Source organism: Colobus angolensis, unplaced genomic scaffold, assembly GCF_000951035.1.
Source record: "Colobus angolensis palliatus isolate OR3802 unplaced genomic scaffold, Cang.pa_1.0 Scaffold568, whole genome shotgun sequence".
Classification (NCBI taxonomy): Eukaryota; Metazoa; Chordata; class Mammalia; order Primates; family Cercopithecidae; genus Colobus; species Colobus angolensis.
Genome location: NW_012119243.1, coordinates 633,700 through 652,457, shown reverse-complemented (window position 1 = coordinate 652,457; position 18,758 = coordinate 633,700). Strand labels below are relative to the sequence as shown.

The following is an 18,758-nucleotide window of genomic DNA, read 5'->3' as shown; positions in this document are numbered from 1 at the left end:
TTTTTTGTATTTTTAGTAGAGACGGGGTTTCACTGTGTTAGCCAGGATGGTCTCGATCTCCTGACCTCGTGATCCACCCGTCTCGGCCTCCCAAAGTGCTGGGATTACAGGCTTGAGCCACCGCGCCCGGCCAGAAATGCTAGTTTTAGACACTTTTTATGACCAGTTTTATGATCTTGCTTTGGTATACCTTTTCCATTACAGCTCCTTTAGTTCTCTTTTTAAAACTCTTTTAATATGATTCGTCTTTCTTTGTCTTAAAGAGAAAACGGGAAAGGTTGGTGCTTCCTTGCTTATATAAACATTACTAGCAATGAATTAACAGATGCTGCATAATTCCTTTTTTATCAGCATTCTATCTCCCAAAGGGAAGGAAACTGTTTGTCATAGGTGTACATTTACTTTCTATTACAGTTGATTTCATAAGGAAACTGTTATTATAATAGAACAAAAGAGTCTTTGGAGTCCCTTTGTCTAGCAAGTTCTAGTGACAAACTTAGGTTTTTTAATTATGCAGTTAGAGTTAACTATTTGAATCAACAATTTTTAGATCACTGGTTTGGAAGACCTCATATAGTCTTATTCTCTTCACAGTTACAAACCAACCATAACAAATAATTATCACTACTGAGAAATAAATTGTTTTATTATTATCTTTAAAAGTCTCCTTTTTAGTAAAGTTAAAGATACACTGATAATCAGATCTTATTAGAGGCATATTATAAATCTTTAGGTGTTATAATTTTAAAAATTAACTTGGGTATTTGGGGGATTTTTAAAATAATGTGTTAGAAACACCAGTCATACACAAGAAAACACATTGTTTTTGACTTTTTAAATGAACAAATCCAACATACTTTGGTTGTTTATTAGAAAATTGGTTAGCACAAACAAGTTTATGATGTACAGTTTCACTGTTGCTGTAATAAGTGCAAAATTTGTTTTGGATTAGACAGTTGAATCTATGTTTTCTTTTACCTTTGGGAATGGCCCTTACAAATGAGAATGTGTATTTGCATGTGCATGTGTGTGCGTATGTGCACCTAGGAGTTGGGCATGAAAATGGGGTAGGGCAGTGTTTTGGTTCACATTGGAGACCATCTGAGTGTGATGAACCTAGAGCATTGCCTTCTGTTATAAACATGTGGAGAATCAGCAACTTACTGCCTGTTGCCTTCAGTTGTATACCACCTTCATTCCCAAACCTCCTCTTTCCTAAATAGGAACAAATTATAGGAGGGAATGTGGACTGCACTTGAATATACATAGATGGGAATCGATGTGAAATATTTGAGAGAGAAGTGAGAATGTCTAGATTTAAGTAGCTGGGTTTGGGAGATCGTGGGAGCTAAGGCTGGATGAGGAAAAGTTGGACTAATTTACAGAGGAAAGCAAAGCAGAAGAATTTAGAATTGGTGACTTAGTAAGAAGGGGGTTGTTACATTTTTCAAGGCTAGTTTTAATTAGGAAATTTCATATGTGCAGGAAATAATGCGGTAGACCCCTCTGAACTCACTGGCTTTATAAATTTCACGTATGCCAGTGTTTTTTTTTTTTTCTCTCTCTTTTGAGATGAGGGTTCTCTATGTTGCCCAGGCTGGAGTGCAGTGGCTATTCCCAGGTGCAGTCACAACGCACTACAGCCCAGGACTCCTGGGCTCAAGCGATCTGCCTCAGCCTCCCGAGTCCCAGCTACTGTTGAGACTGTAGGCACACCACTGAACCCAGCTCATCTCTCTTTTAAGAAGTTAAATGTTACTCTATAACTAAAGGCCCACTCTCCAGTCCCTTTCCCATTTTCCCCTCTCAAAGGTAGTCACTGTCCTGAAATCAAGATCTGTCATTTCTGTGAATATGCATGACAGTGTCATATATTACATACATTAATCATCTACAAATAACATATAGTATTGTTTTTTGTTTGCAAATTTATATAAATGATATGTTTTATCTGTATTTATGCAACTTGTTGGATTTTCTTTACATTTTTGAAATTTGTCAATTTAATGGAAATAGATAAGTCATTTGTATTCTATTGTGTGATCACACTGGAGTCTGTGAATTCCCTAGTCATGATGTTTGCAAATGTTTTTAATTTTTTACTGTAACAAACAAGGCTGTGGCAGAATTCTGGTATATGTCTAGTTGGGGACATAGGTGTTCTCTTGGGGATTAACCTAGAAACAGAATTGCTGGGGTAGTAAAGGGTACATATCTTTAATTTTCCTAGGTGTTGTTAATTTGTTACATAAAGTGGCTGCAACAATTTATATTTCTACTTATACATGAGTTCTAGGTTCTTTACATTCTTGGTGTCATCCGGCTTAGTTTTTGCCAGTCTAGTGCATGTGAGATAGTATTTCCTTGTTTTAATTTTTGTTTCCCTGATTTTTGATGCGATTTAACATTTTTCATGTGTTGGTTGACCTTTCAAATTCTTCTTCAGTGAATTGCCTCTTACTGCCTTTGACCACTTTTCAGTTTGCTTTTTGTTTTAAGTTCATTTGTAGGCATTTTTATTTTATTTTTATTTTTATTTTTGAGATGAGTTTCGCTCTTGTTGCCCAAGCTGGAGTGCAGTGGTGCCATCTTGGCCCACCGCAACCTCCTCCTCCTGGGTTCAAGCGATTCTCCTGCCTCAGCCTCCCAAGTACTTAGGATTACAGGTGGGTGCCACCACACCCAGCTAGTTTTTTGTGTTTTTAGTAGAAACGGGGTTTCACCATGTTAGCCAGGCTGGTCTTGAACTCCTGACCTCAGGTGATCTACCTGCCTTGGCCTTCCAAAGTGCTGGGATTACAGGCCTGAGCCACCGTGCCTGGCTTTGTAGGCATTTTTAAATATTCATGTGTGCTGGAAATATATTCTCCTAGTCCTAGGCTTCTCCCACATTTGTCTTGTAGTTTTCACTGTACAGTACAGAAGTTTAAATTTGTAACAGGTAGGATGGTATGGTAGGCAAAAAACACAGATCTACAGCCAGGTAGCCTGGGTTCATATCCCTTCCTTGCTGTCTGACCGTGAGCAAGTTACTTAAGATCTCACTCTGTGCCCAGCTTTTCCCATCTGGAAAATGGAAGCAGTAGTACCTACTTCTTAGGAGTTTTGTGAAGATTAAATTAGTTAATAAATGTAAAATCCTTATAATACTTTCTTAAACAGAGTAAATGCCATGTCAGTGTTATATGTGCGTTTTTTGAAACTTGTTTCAAAGGCATTTTTCCTTACCCACAAAGTCATTAAAATTTTTTCTATACTTTTAAGTTGTGCTTTTAAGCCCAGAGTTTATGGTTTGAGATAGGGATACATAATATCAGTTTTCAAAATGAGAAGGTGATTGTCACAAGGCTACTTATTAAAGCCCACTCTTTCTCTACTGACTTAGAATTTTGCCTGTCTCAGAGACTACGCTGCTGGCTTATTTAGATCTGTATCAGTTACCTGCTTTAATGACTGAACCATTAAAATGAGGTATTTGTCATATCTCTTATTTTATTTTATTTTTTTGAGACAGAATCTTGCTCTGTCACCCAGGGTGGAGTGCAGTGGCGTGAGTGCAAACTGTCCCCCAAGTTCAAGCTATTTCTGGCTAATTTTTGTATTTTTAGTAGAGACGGGGTTTCACTATGTGGGCCAGGCTGGTCTCGAACTCCTGACCTCAAGTGATCTGCCCGCTTTGGCCTCCCAAAGTGCTAGGATTACAAGCATGAGCCACCATGCCCGATCATTATAATAAGTTCTGATATTTTTAGATGGTTTTTAACTTACTTAGTTTTTAAATTTTATGTATTTAATTTTACTTAAAAAAAAAAAAGGAAATACATCCAAAATTTGTAGAGTCAGGCTCAAGTTTTACAGACATGGGTGAAAACAACAACAAGGGTGACATTCGGGACAGTTAGATTGAGTCACTGACAGGACTTATTTGCTACCCAGGAGCATTTCTTCTTCATGGTTCTGGTGATAGTGCAGCTGGGCTGAGAAAACGTGCAGCAGATACAAGCTTTTGTCCTTAATCTTTATCTCTGTTTATTTTAGGTCTTTTTTCATGTGCTTCAAATACATTTCACAATTTTCTTCATGAAAATCTTGGACTACTTTTGTTGGATTTCTTCCTATATACCTTATATTTGGGGGGCATATTACAAATTATAGACTAAAAAGTACATGAAAAAAATTTTTTTGGTGCATCAGCATGTTGTTGATTTTTGTGTATTGATTCTGTTTCTAGCAACTTTGCTGGTTCTTACCAATTTTAATTTTTTTTTATTTTTTGGATTTCCTTTGTAGATACTCCTAATAATTTGTGAATAATGAAAGCTGTATTTCTCTCCTTCCATTGTTCTTCTATATTTACACTTAGTTGTCTAAAACCCCACTACAGTGCTGAATAGATGTGGTGAAAGCCCACACCCTGTCTTATTCCTGAGTTTTGGAGAAAATGTTTACGATTTATTTTTATCTTTCCATTGGCTAGAGTAATCTTTCCTGTCTTTTGTCACTGAGTTTGATTTTTGCTTTGGGTTTTTGATAGGTATTTATCAGTTTAAAAATTTGGAAGGATTTATTATTAATCTTTCTCTTAAATAATTTTGCCAGGGGCTGTTACTTTTTTCTCCTTTAATGAAGCTTTATGTATTCTTTCTGTTGTAAGTTTCTCTTCTTTCTCCTACCATTGGGTTTGTTTTATGTGGCTCTTTTTTAAGTTTGCGTTTGTAAAAATATCATTTTTTTAATAGTTTTTATTCCCCCTTTAACTTTTTATTTTATTTTTTCTTTTTAATATTTTTAAATTGTTTATTATTATTATTATTTTTGAAATGGAGTCTCACTCTGTCACCCCGGCTGGAGTGCAGTGGCACGATCTCTGCTCACTGCAACCTCTGCCTCTTGGGTTCAAGCGATTCTCCTGCTTCAGCCTCCCAAGTAGCTGGGATTACAGGCGCCCACCATCACACCTGGCTGTTTTTAAAAAATATTTTGGTACAGACAGAGTTTCACCATGTTGACCAGACTGGTCTTGAACAACTGACCTCAAGTGATCTGCCTGCTTTGGCCTCCCAAAGTATTGGGATTACAGGCGTGAGTGACCACGCCCAGCCCCCTTTGATCTTTTTAGTCAGTTTAAAATGTTTTGTTTTAGTCTCCTTCAGTTAGTTCTGTCATCTCAAGTTCCTGGGAGATTTTATCCTTCTTTTGTTATATTTGTCATATCTCTCTCATGGTAAATTTTTTTCTTAGTCATTTTGTGATTTATTGATTGGCACAATGTTTTTATTTTTTTCTTTGGAAATCCTGGAAGGGCTGGGATTTGGAAGGGTCCATCCTGAGCAAATTTTGGATATGCTTTTATGAGCTTTTCTCCACCAGGTGCCATCAGCTTTTATTTGAAATATTTGTCTTGAGGATTCCTGCATGCCTGAGGCAGTGCACTCTTAGACTGCAAGCATGGGTGTGGTAGGCTCTTGTTTGATAGGCTCATGTTTCTCTTTCTTGCAGACTTTTTGAAGAGACTGACAAGTCCTTACTGTCTTTCTGGATAGATTGTTGTGTTTTTTCTCTAACCCCTGACACTAAAAAGACAGCTTTCTGGACATCCCAGTTATGCACGAGTCTCAGTTACACTTCCTAGCTCTGCCATGAAACCTAAATCCATTCCCATTAGGGACTGTTCTGATGCAGGAACTCCTTCCCCACCTGCTCGTGGAACCCCAGAGCACCAGCTGTATGCTTGCAGTTCTAACTTTCAGTTCTCCTTTCATTTCTGACCTGTAGGAATTTCCCATAGTTTCTCTGTGCTCAGTTACATATTTAAATAAAATGTTACAATCTTTTCAGTGTTTTAAAATATTTGTAGCTGAAAAGATTCTATGGTAGCTCAGTTGTCCATGTTCCAATAACCCTCTGTGGTGGGCTAACACACTCCAAAAAGTCGTTCATATCCTAATCCTTGAAACCTACAAACATGTTACTTTATGTAACTAAAAGGACTTTGAAGATGTGATTAAATGAAGAATCTTGAGATGGGGAGATTATTCTGGATTACCTGGGTGAGCTTTATGGAATCACACAGGTCCTTAGAAGAGGGAGGAAGGAGGGTCAGAGTCAAAAAAGGATGTGTATATTTGAGGGTTTTGAACATGGTATGCTGCTGGCTTTGAAGACAGAGGAAGGGGTAATATGCCAAGGAATGCGGAAAACCCCCAGAAACCAGACGAAGCAAGGAAACAGATTCTCCCTGCAGTTTTCAGGAGTACAACCTGACCAACACGGCCTCCAGAACTGTAAGGCACTACATTTGTATTGTTTTAAGCCACTACACTTGTGTTAATTTGGAAAAGCAGCGATAGGAAACCCTCTTTGATGGTTTTAGAGGACTGCCTGGTAGTGGTAATTAGGGTAGATGGAAAATTATATCGAAGACACAGCAGAATCAACTTGGTGAGGAATGCCCTTGACAGAGGGTTATATAGAAGGAAGCAGCCTCTTTTTTCCCCCCTTTTATCTGCAGGAAAAGAAAAAAAAGAACAGAGGTACTTGTGAATATTCTAGATAACATTCTCAATAATAGCATAATGCCTAATCTGAGAATTAAACTAGTGCTCTCTTCCCTCTTTTTGGTTGTAGAGATCTTTTTTTTGGTTTACATTTACATTAATAGATTCTCATTATTAATGAGCCTGTTAGTTGGCAACTGAGTGAGTATTGAAGAGTTTCCTCATTTTGCCGAAATGATGAGGCAAATAGTGTATTTGCTTTCCTGGGAGGATGCTGATGAGGGCACCAGAACACTTTACCCCAGCTACATGGTAAGGATTCCACTGATGGTAAGATTCCAGGCAGGTTCTATAAGAGTGAGAGGTTCCTGATTTGTCAAACTCCAAATAGGTGAATTGTTCTGTATTTCTTTTCTAGGACTGCTGTAGCAAATTACCACAAACATGGTGCCGGGAGACCAGGAGTCCAAAATCAAGGTGTCCACAGAGTCAGGCTCTCTCAGGGACCTCAAGGAGAATCTGTTCTTGCGTCGTTCATTTTCTGGTGGCTGCTGACATTCCTTGTGGCTGCGTTGTCTCTGCCTCTTTTTTTTTTTATGTAACTTTCTACATTGTGTGTCTCTCTTTCTAATTTCCCTGTGCCTCTCTCTTAAGGATACCTGTTATGACATTTAGGGCCCACCTCATAAAAGGATACAGCATTTAGGACCCACCTCATAATCTAGGATAAGCACCTCCTTTAAAGATCTTTAATTTAGTTCCATCTTTTACCATATATGATAATATTTATTCTTGGCCAGGCATGGTGGCTCATGCCTATAATCCCAGCACTTTGGGAGGCTGAGGCAGGTGGATCACCTGAGGTCAGGAGTTCGAGACCAGCCTGGCCAACATGGTAAAACCCCGTCTCTACTAAAAATGCAAAAATTAGCTGGGTGTGGTGGCATATGCCTGTAATCTCAGCTGCTGGGGAAGCTGAGGTGGGAGAATCACTTGAATCCAGGAGGCGGAGGTGGCCCTGAGCCAAAATTGTACCATTGTGAAAGAACAAAACTCTGTCTCCAAAAAATAAAATAAAATAAAATATGAAAATTTATTCTTTTACTCCTTAAGGTTATATTCACAGAGGGGTCAGCTGGCCTATTCTATTTTTCTGGATTTTTTTTTTTTGTGTGTGGGAGATTATTGTTCTCTACTCTGACTCACCTTATAAAAATTCTCTGGTGTAGCAATTATTTGTCCTATTGTAATTTTTCATTTTCTTCTATACTGACTTCTAGAGCAAGGGTCCGAAGACTATAGGTCACAGCCAGATCCATCTCATTGACTATTTTTATACAGCCTGCTAGCTTAGAATGGTTTCACATTTTTGAATGTTAAAAAAAAAGGAGGAATGATATTTTGTGATACATTAAAATTATATGAATTCAAATTTTGCTATGAATAAATAAAGTGTTATTGGAACACAGCCCTGCCTGCTCATTTGTTCACATATTGTCTGTCACTGCTGTTGTGTACAGTGGCAGAGTTGAATAGTTGTGGCAGAGACCATGTAATCTGCAAAGCCTGATAATAAATATCTGGCCCTTTGCAGAGAAAGTTTGCCAAGCCCTGTTCTAATAGGGATGTCTTGTCTCTGGTGTTTAACACATAGTCAGCATCAAGTACTTGTGATGAATAATTAACTTGTAATTTAACATTTAAGCATGTATAACTTTTAATATTCTCATATTTAAGAATTTCAGTAATATGGTAAGGTTGTAGTATAATTCCCAAAAGGATTTAAAGAATCTTTTAAAGATCTTAAAGAACTATGGGGTTAGAAGAATTTTATTAATAATACCAGGTTGTTCATGCTTCTTATCTTTTTGGCTCTAAGACTTAAAGGATACAATGTAGTTCTCCCTGTGAATTTAACTGAATTAGGATATGCATCACACCCAGGACTTGGATGTTGGCAAATGTGATGGTTAATTTTATATGTGAACTTGGCTAGGCTATGGTGTCCAGTTGTTTGATCAAGCACTAGACTAGATGTTGCTGCGAAATAATTTGTAGATGTGACTGACATTTACAGTCAGTTGACTTTAAATCATATTACCTTCCATCATGTGGGTGGGCCTTATCCCATCAGTTGAAGAGCTTAAGAACAGAGATTAAGATTTTCTGAGGAAGAAGGAATTCTGCTTGAGTTTCCAGCCTGCTGGCCAGCCCTACAAATTTCTGACTTGCCAGTCACGACAATCACGTGAGCCAGTTCTTTAAAATCTCTCTTGTCTCTGTCTGTTTCACTGTTGGTTTTTCACTCATTAGACAGATAGATATAGATATAGATATATTTCCTATTGGTTCTGTTTCTCTGGAAACAGAAATACAGCAAGCTGCTCTGATGTCTTGCACATGTGGACCGTCTTCAGTGTTTGGTACCATGATGCAGCAAGGATGCTAAGCATAGCCCTCCTGCCGCGCATCATCCAGCTCTCCTTCTTCCTTCGCACCTCCTTCAGGCTTCTGTCTTGTACAGCTCCCGAAAGGAAATGTGTTAAATTTGAATACCACAGAGTCAGAAATAAGCTCACTTGTGAAGGGGCAGAGTACTTTTTCTCAGTCCAAGACTGTTTGAAGTTGTGAGAAGACTGTCAGTGTGTATGATAAAATGAAACAGAGGCAAATGGGCCTGCTGATAAGGAGCAGTTGGGAAAATGAGAAGGACTAGGTGAATTTCTGAGTGGCAAAATTTGTGAAAACTTTTGCCTCTCCTTGTCCCTCTGAAAAGAAAAGCTTGCTGGGTGTACCAACTGCAGTGGAGCCCACCAAGTCCATGTAACTCTCTAATTTGATTCTATTATGCTGTAGATGGTTCCTTTTATTTTCAAGTTTTGTCTCTTTGGCAAAAAAATACAAAAAAAATGTTCTGTAAGAGTACAAATAGACATTCATGTAGCAGTTTTGCTTGTATCTCTACATATGTAAGAAGGTTTACTATACCAGTAGATGTTAAATTTGCCTGATAAACTATTATATTACATATGAAAATTTATACATTTGAGCAGAAAAAGATCCATTTGAGTAAGTGGTAATTTATGTTTATATTTCTAAGCAAAGTTTATCAGGCTTTTAAATGGTGCTAGAAAGTAGACATTTTGTGTTTTGATTCTTCCTAATTGAGTATTGTGCTGTCAGATTGCTCCAGAAAATGGTTGATCCACGATTGAAGTGAAGATACTGTTTCCTTCCTGTTCAACAACCTGTCCCCCATTCCTTCCCTAATATCTATGTAAGCTTCATCTTCTATAAGTGAATTATCATCTTTATGTGGCATACTATTTTTAAGTGGGATTTTAAAAAAGTAATGTCATTTTGAGTTTTACAGGTCATAACCACTAGGCGTGTGCTCTTCAGCCAGTGTTGTTTTATAAATATATGGATAAAACAATTGGAATATCAAATAATTTCTTTTTGCTCAGAGTACTGGTTCACTTTAAATAGCTAAAGTCTCTTACATTCTTTTTATTCTGCTAAGAGTTTTAATGATCTGTCTATATATGATTTTTAATAAAATAGATGATGACATTTAAAGCAATTAATTTCAGCAGCAATTCTATGAGCAGTTTTTGAGTATTCCCCAGGGACCTGGTCTTGTGATAGATTCTGGGGCTATGTAGCCAGGTGAAAAGATGCGGGTCCTTGCTCTCAAGTTGCTGCCAGTCTTCTGGAGAGTCAAGCTTGGAAACACAGTGTGTGATGAAGGGAACGAGAGAACCATGTTCCAGGAACAGAGATCGACCAGACAATGGAGGGATTTATTTAGTCTGTTGGGGACTAGGAGGGCTTCACAGAGAAAATTACAGTGCCTTTGGGCTTTGAAGGAAAGATAGGGGATGTCCATTGGAAGAGATCAATATGTTGGACTGAGATTGGCATCTGGAAGTTTTTGCATGTATGATTTCTTCAAAATCTTAAGTAGCATGCATTTAGGCTCTACAAACAGATGACTTCTGAGGCTTTGTGAGAATTTTGGGTGTTAGTATATTAGTCTTTTTTTTTTTTTTTTTTCTTTTGCAAGAATAAAGCACGACTGGGGATTAATGTAAGTTGTTAAGAAAATACTGCCTACTGAGATCTTGTGTGTGTTCTTGTATTGAGTTTTAGGTGCTTATTTGTAAGAGACTAAGTAGGCGCCTGAAGGATGTTGTTGATATTTAATTAACTGGCGTTTTCCCCATTCTCTCTCTTCTCCCTTGTCCTGTACCCCTGTCCCCGGGTGTTTTTGCAGTTGGTTAGTCTGCTGCTAATTGGAATCGCTGCGTGGGGCATTGGCTTTGGGCTGATTTCCAGCCTCCGAGTGGTCGGCGTGGTCATTGCAGTGGGCATCTTCTTGTTCCTGATTGCTTTAGTGGGACTGATTGGAGCTGTAAAACATCATCAGGTGTTGCTATTTTTTGTATCCTTTTTAAAAATCAAGATTTTACCCTTGATGACTATTTTGATGGTTACAACTAATTTAATATTATCACTAGGAAATTTATTGCCAGAAAGCAACTCCAAGCAAGCCTTATGCATATTTGTTCAAGAACTGTTTGAAACATTTCTTAGGGTAATGTTATTGTATGTTTTCATATTCTCACCCTGCCCTTGTGACATCCTGAAGAATATATTCTGCAAGTTCAGTGTAGTCCTATTTATCATGTATTGTAAATTCAGAGTTAAATTGAATTGATTTGGTGACTTCTAGGCCCTTTTTTACACGTTCATGTTTGGTTGAGAATTTCAGTGTTTTTTAGACTTAATATTAAAAAGCTTACATATATTTATCTATACTTATTTCTGTTTTGTATATGTAAGAATTTTTATTTTATTCTGAATGAAATTCAAATCTATTTTTAGTTATGTAATTATCATGACTAGTATTTTTCTATATAAATTTGATGCAACTGTGTATTACCAAAATAATAATATGTGTATCCTTTTTGAACTTTCTTTAAGTGCTGTCTGTTCTGTATTCTGGGTTAATTGCTTCTCGTGCAATCTGAAGTTGTCGGTACCTCTGCACCTCTGTTTTATGCCATTTTAAGAATATTTAGAAGTATCCTTAACTTCTAACTCTCAGTATATGATTATTCTCTTACTTGTATTTATTGTTCAGTTTTCTGTATCTTGTGCTTGTTTAGCCCTGAACCAGGAGCAACAGGTAAGCTAAGACTTTTTTCTTCTACTTTATTATACCGCATAGCATGAGTATGAAAAAAAGGAGAGAAATGATTAGAATATAAAATAATTTCATCTTGCGCAGAATGCCGCCTTCACTCTGGATAGCAAAACTCTCTTGTTGCCTTTGCATTAGTGCAGCAGGTTGGAGCTGGACACCATCAGGTGTTACTATTTTCTGTATCTTTTAAATCGGATTTTGCTCTCACTGGGTTAAAAAGTGCTATGGCTATAAGATGTTCCCCCAATCTCTTCCCACCATTATGCAATGAAATATTTGCTCCAGAATGTTTGCGGCTCCATTCTAGCGATGACTGTTTTCAAGCTCTAATTTGTAGACAAATTCAGGTTTCTGTCATGGAGCAACAGAACTTTTGCCTTGTTAACACTCTGAGAATTATGCCTTTGAACCAAGTGCTTCTTTTAAATTGCATGTAAATTCTTTTAAATGCATGTAAAAAATGAGGAGTTTTTCATCCTTGGGATAGAAAGAGTGCCTTAATTTTTGCTGCAAACTAAGGAATAAGCCTTTGAAAAATTTTACTGATTTTTAAAATAAAAGTTATTTTAGGTACACAGTACTAAAAGTTACAGGCTCCAGCTTTATACATTTTCTGCAGGGATGACACATTTTATATATTAAATACATTTGCTAGGGTCAGCTTCTGGAAGTTGGTTGGAATAGTACGGCAAGCGCTCGAAATGACATCCAGAGAAATCTAAACTGCTGTGGGTTCCGAAGTTTTAACCCAAATGACACCTGTCTGGCTGTAAGTACATTGTATATTATATGTTTTTGGAAATGTATTACATACAGATAAATAATGATTAACATGGAAGAAATGGACTTTCTGATGCTGAGTTGTATTTCAGAATTATTTTATATATATATTTACATTATTTTTCCATGTCCTCTGTTATATCATTTGCCTGTTCTCAAATACCCACTCCAGAGAGTGCTGAGAATTTCAAGGCCCTGTTGGACACAGATGCTAATGGTTTATTGTCCCTAATTTCTTCCCATTCTTCTCTTCATAGAACAAGTTATTAAAGAAATAACATTAGGTCAGTTCATGTGTTCATATTTTGGGGAAACTCCTGTTATCACCTCCCTGAGCCCTAAGCTGAATATTTCCTCAGTGAGGCTTCTTTTGTGAGATTATCTCCTTGTATGGGGTCTGTGTTATGTTTCTGTTGCTGCATAACACATTATTACACAGCAATAGAAACACACTGGCTTTACAGTTTAGTGGCTTTAATACCCATTTAGTGGCTTTAAATACCCATTTATTATCTCACAGTTTCCCTGAGTCAGGCTTGACTGGGTCCTCTGCTCACCTGGCAGAAATCAAGGTGTCCCATCTGAGGCTGCAGCCTCATCTGAAGCTTGAGGTCCTCTCCCCACGCTCAGTGGTTATTGGAAGAATTCAGTCCTTGTGGCTCTGGGACCACCCCTGTTTTTTTTGCTGCCTGTTGGCTGGCAGCAAACTAGAAGCTGCTCTCAGGGACTATGTTACTCTTTCACAATGTGGCAGCATCAAAGTCACCATGAGAATCTCTCCATTCTGTTAAGATGGAGTCTTATGTAATGCATAATGGAGTCTTATCTAATGTAACGTAACACGGAAGTGACTGTCCTATCATATTCACAAGTTCCACCCATACTCAAGAGCAGTGATCGTACAGGGTGTGTACACCGTTGGGGTGGAAGTGCAGGAGTCTTGGGGGCCATCTTAGAGATTTGCACACTAAAAAACCAAGGCCTCAAATTGGATATAATACTCTTAGACACTAATTTTGTGTGTATGCAGTTTTTATGTGCTTTTTATGAATGTATTTTGAAGTAAAAGTTTTTAACTTTAATTGGTGCAGAGCTGTATTAAAAGTGGCCACTCGTGCTCGCCGTGTGCTCCAATCATAGGCGAATATGCTGGAGAGGTTTTGAGATTTGTTGGTGGCATTGGCCTGTTTTTCAGTTTTACAGAGGTATGTGCAAATAATATTTTTCCTCCTTTGTCACAGAGGTTTCTGTTTTGTATGGCAAAGAGCCTTGATTCTTGTAATGTTATCAGTGAGCATTTTCATTGAGAACTAGCACTGTAAAAAGAGGAACCTTGGTTTAGAATTAGAAGATCTTACAAGTCTGTTAATAGCGCCAACTTTAGGACCGGGTGAAATGCTTGATCCGTCTCCTCTTATGTAAAATTTAATGAACTAATGAGTGAGATTAGACTGAATTATTTCTAGGATCTCTTCTATTTCTAGAGTTGTATGATGAATTATAATTTTAAATTTAATTTGGAAAAGGTAGGAGTTTCACATTCTTTAATATGTATGTTAATATCTATAATACACAGACATACTTACATAAAAAGATATGCTTTGAAAAATTACCTTCCTACACCATTTTTCATTCCCCTGTTCCTAGCCTTCTAAAACCTATGCATAATGTCTATATGTGTATAATGTACTGTGTATAATATGCAATTAATATATAGTACATTATATGTATATGTGTATTTATCATATATTTTATTCAAGTTTAGTTTCTTTTTTTCCTCATCAGGAATGAAATATGCACATTTGGCTGTCATTAACAGCATAGGAAAAAAGAAGACCAAGATTAGTATTCATTTTTAATTTTTATTTATTTATTTTATTTATTTGTTTTGAGACAGAGTCTTGCTCTGTCGCTTAGGCTGCAGTGTAGTGGTACGATCTCGGCTTACTGGAAGCTCCACCTCTTGGGTTCAAGTGATTCTCCCACCTCAGCCTCCTGAGTAGCTGGGGTTACAGGCATGCACCACTACACCCAGCTAATTTTTGTATTTTTAGTAGAGACAGGGATTTACCAGGCTGGTCTGGAACCCCTGGCCTCAAGTGATCTGCCGACCTCAACCTTGCACCCGGCCCAGTATTCATTTTTTTAAAGTTCCCTCTGACTTCCATTTTTAGTCTGACTATTTTTTCATTTCACTTTTTCTCAGAAAAGAGCTATCTGACTTGTGAGTTGGTTGTGACATTAATTCTAGAAAAATGATATACAGCTTGAAAAGAATTCTGAGCCTTTCCCTTTTTTTGTTTAAAAACCATAGATTTTTATCATGAAAACTAAAAAACACAGATAGAGAAAAACTGGAGTGAGTAATGTCTCTCCACACACCAGCTAGAGTCAGCAGTTATCAGAATTTTGCCACGTGGCTTCTTTTTTATATCTGGAATTTATTTTGAGAATTTAGTTCTTTTGAGCAGCCCAGTTTTCTTGTCATCAGATCACACTGCCTTCAGTTATGCTATTTTTTAAAATAGGAGTTCTTTAAAAATAGAACTCATGAGTCTTAGATTTCTAAAGTGTTCTTTCATGGAATCCTGCTTTATATCTTACATACTATCTCCTTTGGAAACCTGGCTAGAGATTTTTATAACTTCTGCAACCTGATATTTTTTGGTTAGTGATAGTGGTAGGCTCTCTCACTTTTTAAGTTTATATTTTGCTCAGTATTTCACAGAATCAAAGATTCTCAGAATTTGAAGGGATGCAGTTACTTAGCTGATGACTTCCCGTAGGTGAAATGGAAAGATTTGATTTGAACTATTTATTATACCTTTAAACAAACCTAAACCATGAGAGAAACATTGATTTCGAATCCGAAAAAAGGTACGATGATTAATATATGTTCTTTGTAGTAACTTGAGAAAATACAAAAAATTATGAAGATGAAAAATTAGATGTAGCTACTAAAATTACCTACTCAGAAATAATCATTTATATTTTGGCATATTTCCTTCTGCCTGTTCTATATTTAATAAAATGAGTACCAACTTATTGCCTGTTCTACATATACTTTATTTTTCTACATATACGTTTTCATGTTATGAGCAATAGATTTTGGTGACCTACTGCACACTGGGCGTAGGTTCTAGAGACCGCATAGTTGTTGATGATGTTTAATCAAAGTTACCTTTGAAAAGTGCCCTCTTAATTATGAGCACTTTTGTAAGCTTGAAGTTCAATAATTATCCAGTTTTGATCTTCTTGCATTTTGGATGTGGACTCCCCTACCATCCCTCTCTGAACAATGGGGCAAGGAAGGAGAGAGATTTTCCTCTTTTGTCACTTACAGCCGAGTTGGAGGAATACGATTCTGGTAAAATGTGGCTCTAGATTATGAGTATTTAGTATGTTGGACTGCTTCGCTTCCCCTAAGGACTGTGATTTACACTCTCAGCGTATATCCAGGGGTGATAGTCAAAATATTAACATCCTCAAAAATTCTGACCGGAAGCTCCCTGTGCCAAAAATTTCCAAGGTGGGGAACTTTGGCAAATGATTGGGCAGGTTGACATGGGGGCGGGGGGGTCTCAAAGAAGTAGTTGTTTAACAACAGATATGTTAAGTATTTCCGTGTTGTAAATCTGGTGTGGTTGAGAACAGCCAGTGACATGTCAGATTGCTGAATAAAACCACAAAAGTGGGGTAGTTTATGGGCTGCAGGTTTGAACATGGGCTCTACCACTGAGGACCTGTGTGATTATTCTGTTTAACTTCTTGTTGCCTCAGTTTCCTCACTGATAAAATGACAATATTGTATCTATTTTATGAAAGCTGTTGGGAGGATTATATGAATTTGTAGTTTGTAGAATGGTACCTTTCATAAAGAACTCTTTGTTATGTTTGTTAAATCAATTTCTTTTCCCCCGTTAGATGGATTCCAAAAGAGATGACTTTCCACATCTTCAAATCAGGCTTACCTTTCCTTGATTCAACCTGCAGACCTCAGTCCAGCCCATACATGTTGTAGCTATAAACACTGCCAGTTGTGAACCTTACAGTAATTTGTGGATTCTTATTGTGGTCAATGGAGAGAATCTGGGACTTAGCTAATTCTCTAGAAGTAGTTTAAAAGGGCTAATGGTGGCTACAAAGTCACATAAACAAAATTTAGGTTAAAAGTTGGCACACATGTAAAGTGGAAGATACAGTTTAAAATTCATTTTATTCTATTAAAATTTTGTATCTTTTTTAGTCTAAAAAGTTAGAATTTTCATTTATTTAAAGTAAACCAACTTTGAAATAGAAACAGCACACGTTTCTTAATTTAAAAAACTGTACTGGCTAACAATTTAGTGAACTTGCTGTGGGAAATGGCACAGTAACAGCTTAATCGCTTCCTACCAAGAGAGGTAGGAATTATAACATTTTAAATTTCTGTGTTGGAAAATTTATTCATTTTAAGATTTTTGCTGTTGCTTACATTTTACTGAATCTAGTTTATTTCTGAATTATCCAAATATATGCTATTTTAGCTATTTAGACTACTGAGACTTTAGTTTTCCATATTTCTGCTGTAACAAGTTACCTTGCACTTAGTTGCCTAAAACAACACAAATGTATTGTCTTACAGTTCTGGAGATCAAAAGTTTAAAATAAAGGCACCTTCTGGAGGCCTGGATCACCAGCCCATCTATTACATCTTCAAAGCCAGCAGAGTTGCAGCTTCTGTGTTTCCCTTTACTTCTGCTATCACGGTGCCTTCTCTCCATGTTTCTGACTCTGTCCTTCCTGCCTCCCTCATATAAGGCCCTCTGTGATTATGTCATTGTGCCCACCTGGGTAATAATCTCTTTATCTTGAGCCGCTTAACCACACCCACGAAGTCCCTGTTAAGGTACCATATTTGCAGGTTATAGGGGCTAGGACGTGGACATCCTTCGGGGCCAGTCATTCAGTGTACCACAGTGTTCATTTTAATTTTTTCTTAGAGTGCCTCATGTGGTTTACTTCATTTCAAAAAGAAAAAAAATGCCTCCCTGTTGAACAAAAGATGCAAAGCAATTCACATGTTCCAGAGTTATTTTATTGATAAACTGAATAAATATACATAAATATTACTTTCTTTTTCTTCATTTTTTTTTTTCCCCCCATTCCAGATCCTGGGTGTTTGGCTGACCTACAGATATAGGAACCAGAAAGATCCCCGTGCGAATCCTAGTGCATTCCTTTGATGAGAAAGCAAGGAAGATTTTCTTTCGTATTATGATCTTGTTCACTTTCTGTAATTTTCTGTTAAGCTCGATTTGCCAGTTTAAGGAAGGAAACACCATCTGGAAAATCACATTATTGATAGTGGAATTATATATTTTTACTCTATGTTTCTCTAAATGTTGTTTTCTTTTTCCGTTGCTAAAAAATATTTGAAACTTGTGGTCTCTGAAGCTCAGTGGCACCTGGAATTTACTGTATTCAGTGTCGGGCGCTGTCCACTGTGGCCTTTCTTAGCATTTTTACCTGCAGAAAAACTTTGTATGGCACCACTGTGTTGGTCATGTGGTAAATCTAAATGTGCATCTCACTGGTATAATTATATGGAGCACTGTGCTGTGTAGATAGTTCCTGCTGGAAAAAGAGTTGAAGTTTATTAAAATCAGAAAGTATGAGATTCTATTATGTTAAGGGAAATCCAAATTCCCATTTTTTTTTTTTGTCTTTTTGGGAAAGATGTGTGGTGGTAAAATGTGTTAGTATAAAAACGATAATTTACTTGTAGTAGTCTTTTATGATGACACCAATGTATTCTAGAAATAGTTATGTCTTAGGAAATTGTGGTTTAGTTTTTGACTTTTATAGGTAAGTGCAAAGGAGAAGTGGTTTCATGAAATGTTCTAATGTATAACATTTACCTTCAGCCTCTGTCAGGATGGAACGAGTTTTGAGTAATCAGGAAGTATATCTATATAATCTTGATATTGTTTTATAATAATTTGAAGTCTAAAAGACTGCATTTTTAAACAAGATACTATTAATGCGTTGGCCCACGTAGCAAAAAGATATTTGATTATCTTAAAAATTGTTAAATACCTTTTTCATGAAATTTCTCAGCATTGTAACAGCAACTTGTCAAACCTAAGCATATTTGAATGTGATCTCCCATAATTTGAAATTGAAATCGTATTGTGTGGCTCTGTATATTCTGTTAAAAAATTAAAGGACAGAAACCTTTCTTTGTGTATGCATGTTTAAATTAAAAGAAAGTAATGGAAGAATTGATCGAT

General features: G+C 36.9%; 1 protein-coding gene across 2 annotated transcripts in view; it reads left to right on the top strand.

Annotated features, from left to right (window-relative positions):
* TSPAN13 (tetraspanin 13) overlaps positions 1-18,758 on the top strand; it is a 31,604-nt gene extending 12,846 nt beyond the window's left edge. The window contains exons 2-6 of one of the 2 annotated variants that reach the window (XM_011961738.1): positions 10,774-10,941; positions 11,608-11,688; positions 12,362-12,475; positions 13,578-13,691; positions 17,637-18,758. In XM_011961738.1, coding sequence (XP_011817128.1) covers positions 10,774-10,941; positions 11,608-11,688; positions 12,362-12,475; positions 13,578-13,691; positions 17,637-17,711 — 552 coding nt within the window. In that variant the 3' untranslated portion in view covers positions 17,712-18,758. The remainder of the gene's footprint in view (positions 1-10,773; positions 10,942-11,607; positions 11,689-12,361; positions 12,476-13,577; positions 13,692-17,636) is intronic. The other variant, XM_011961739.1, reaches the window with a different exon arrangement.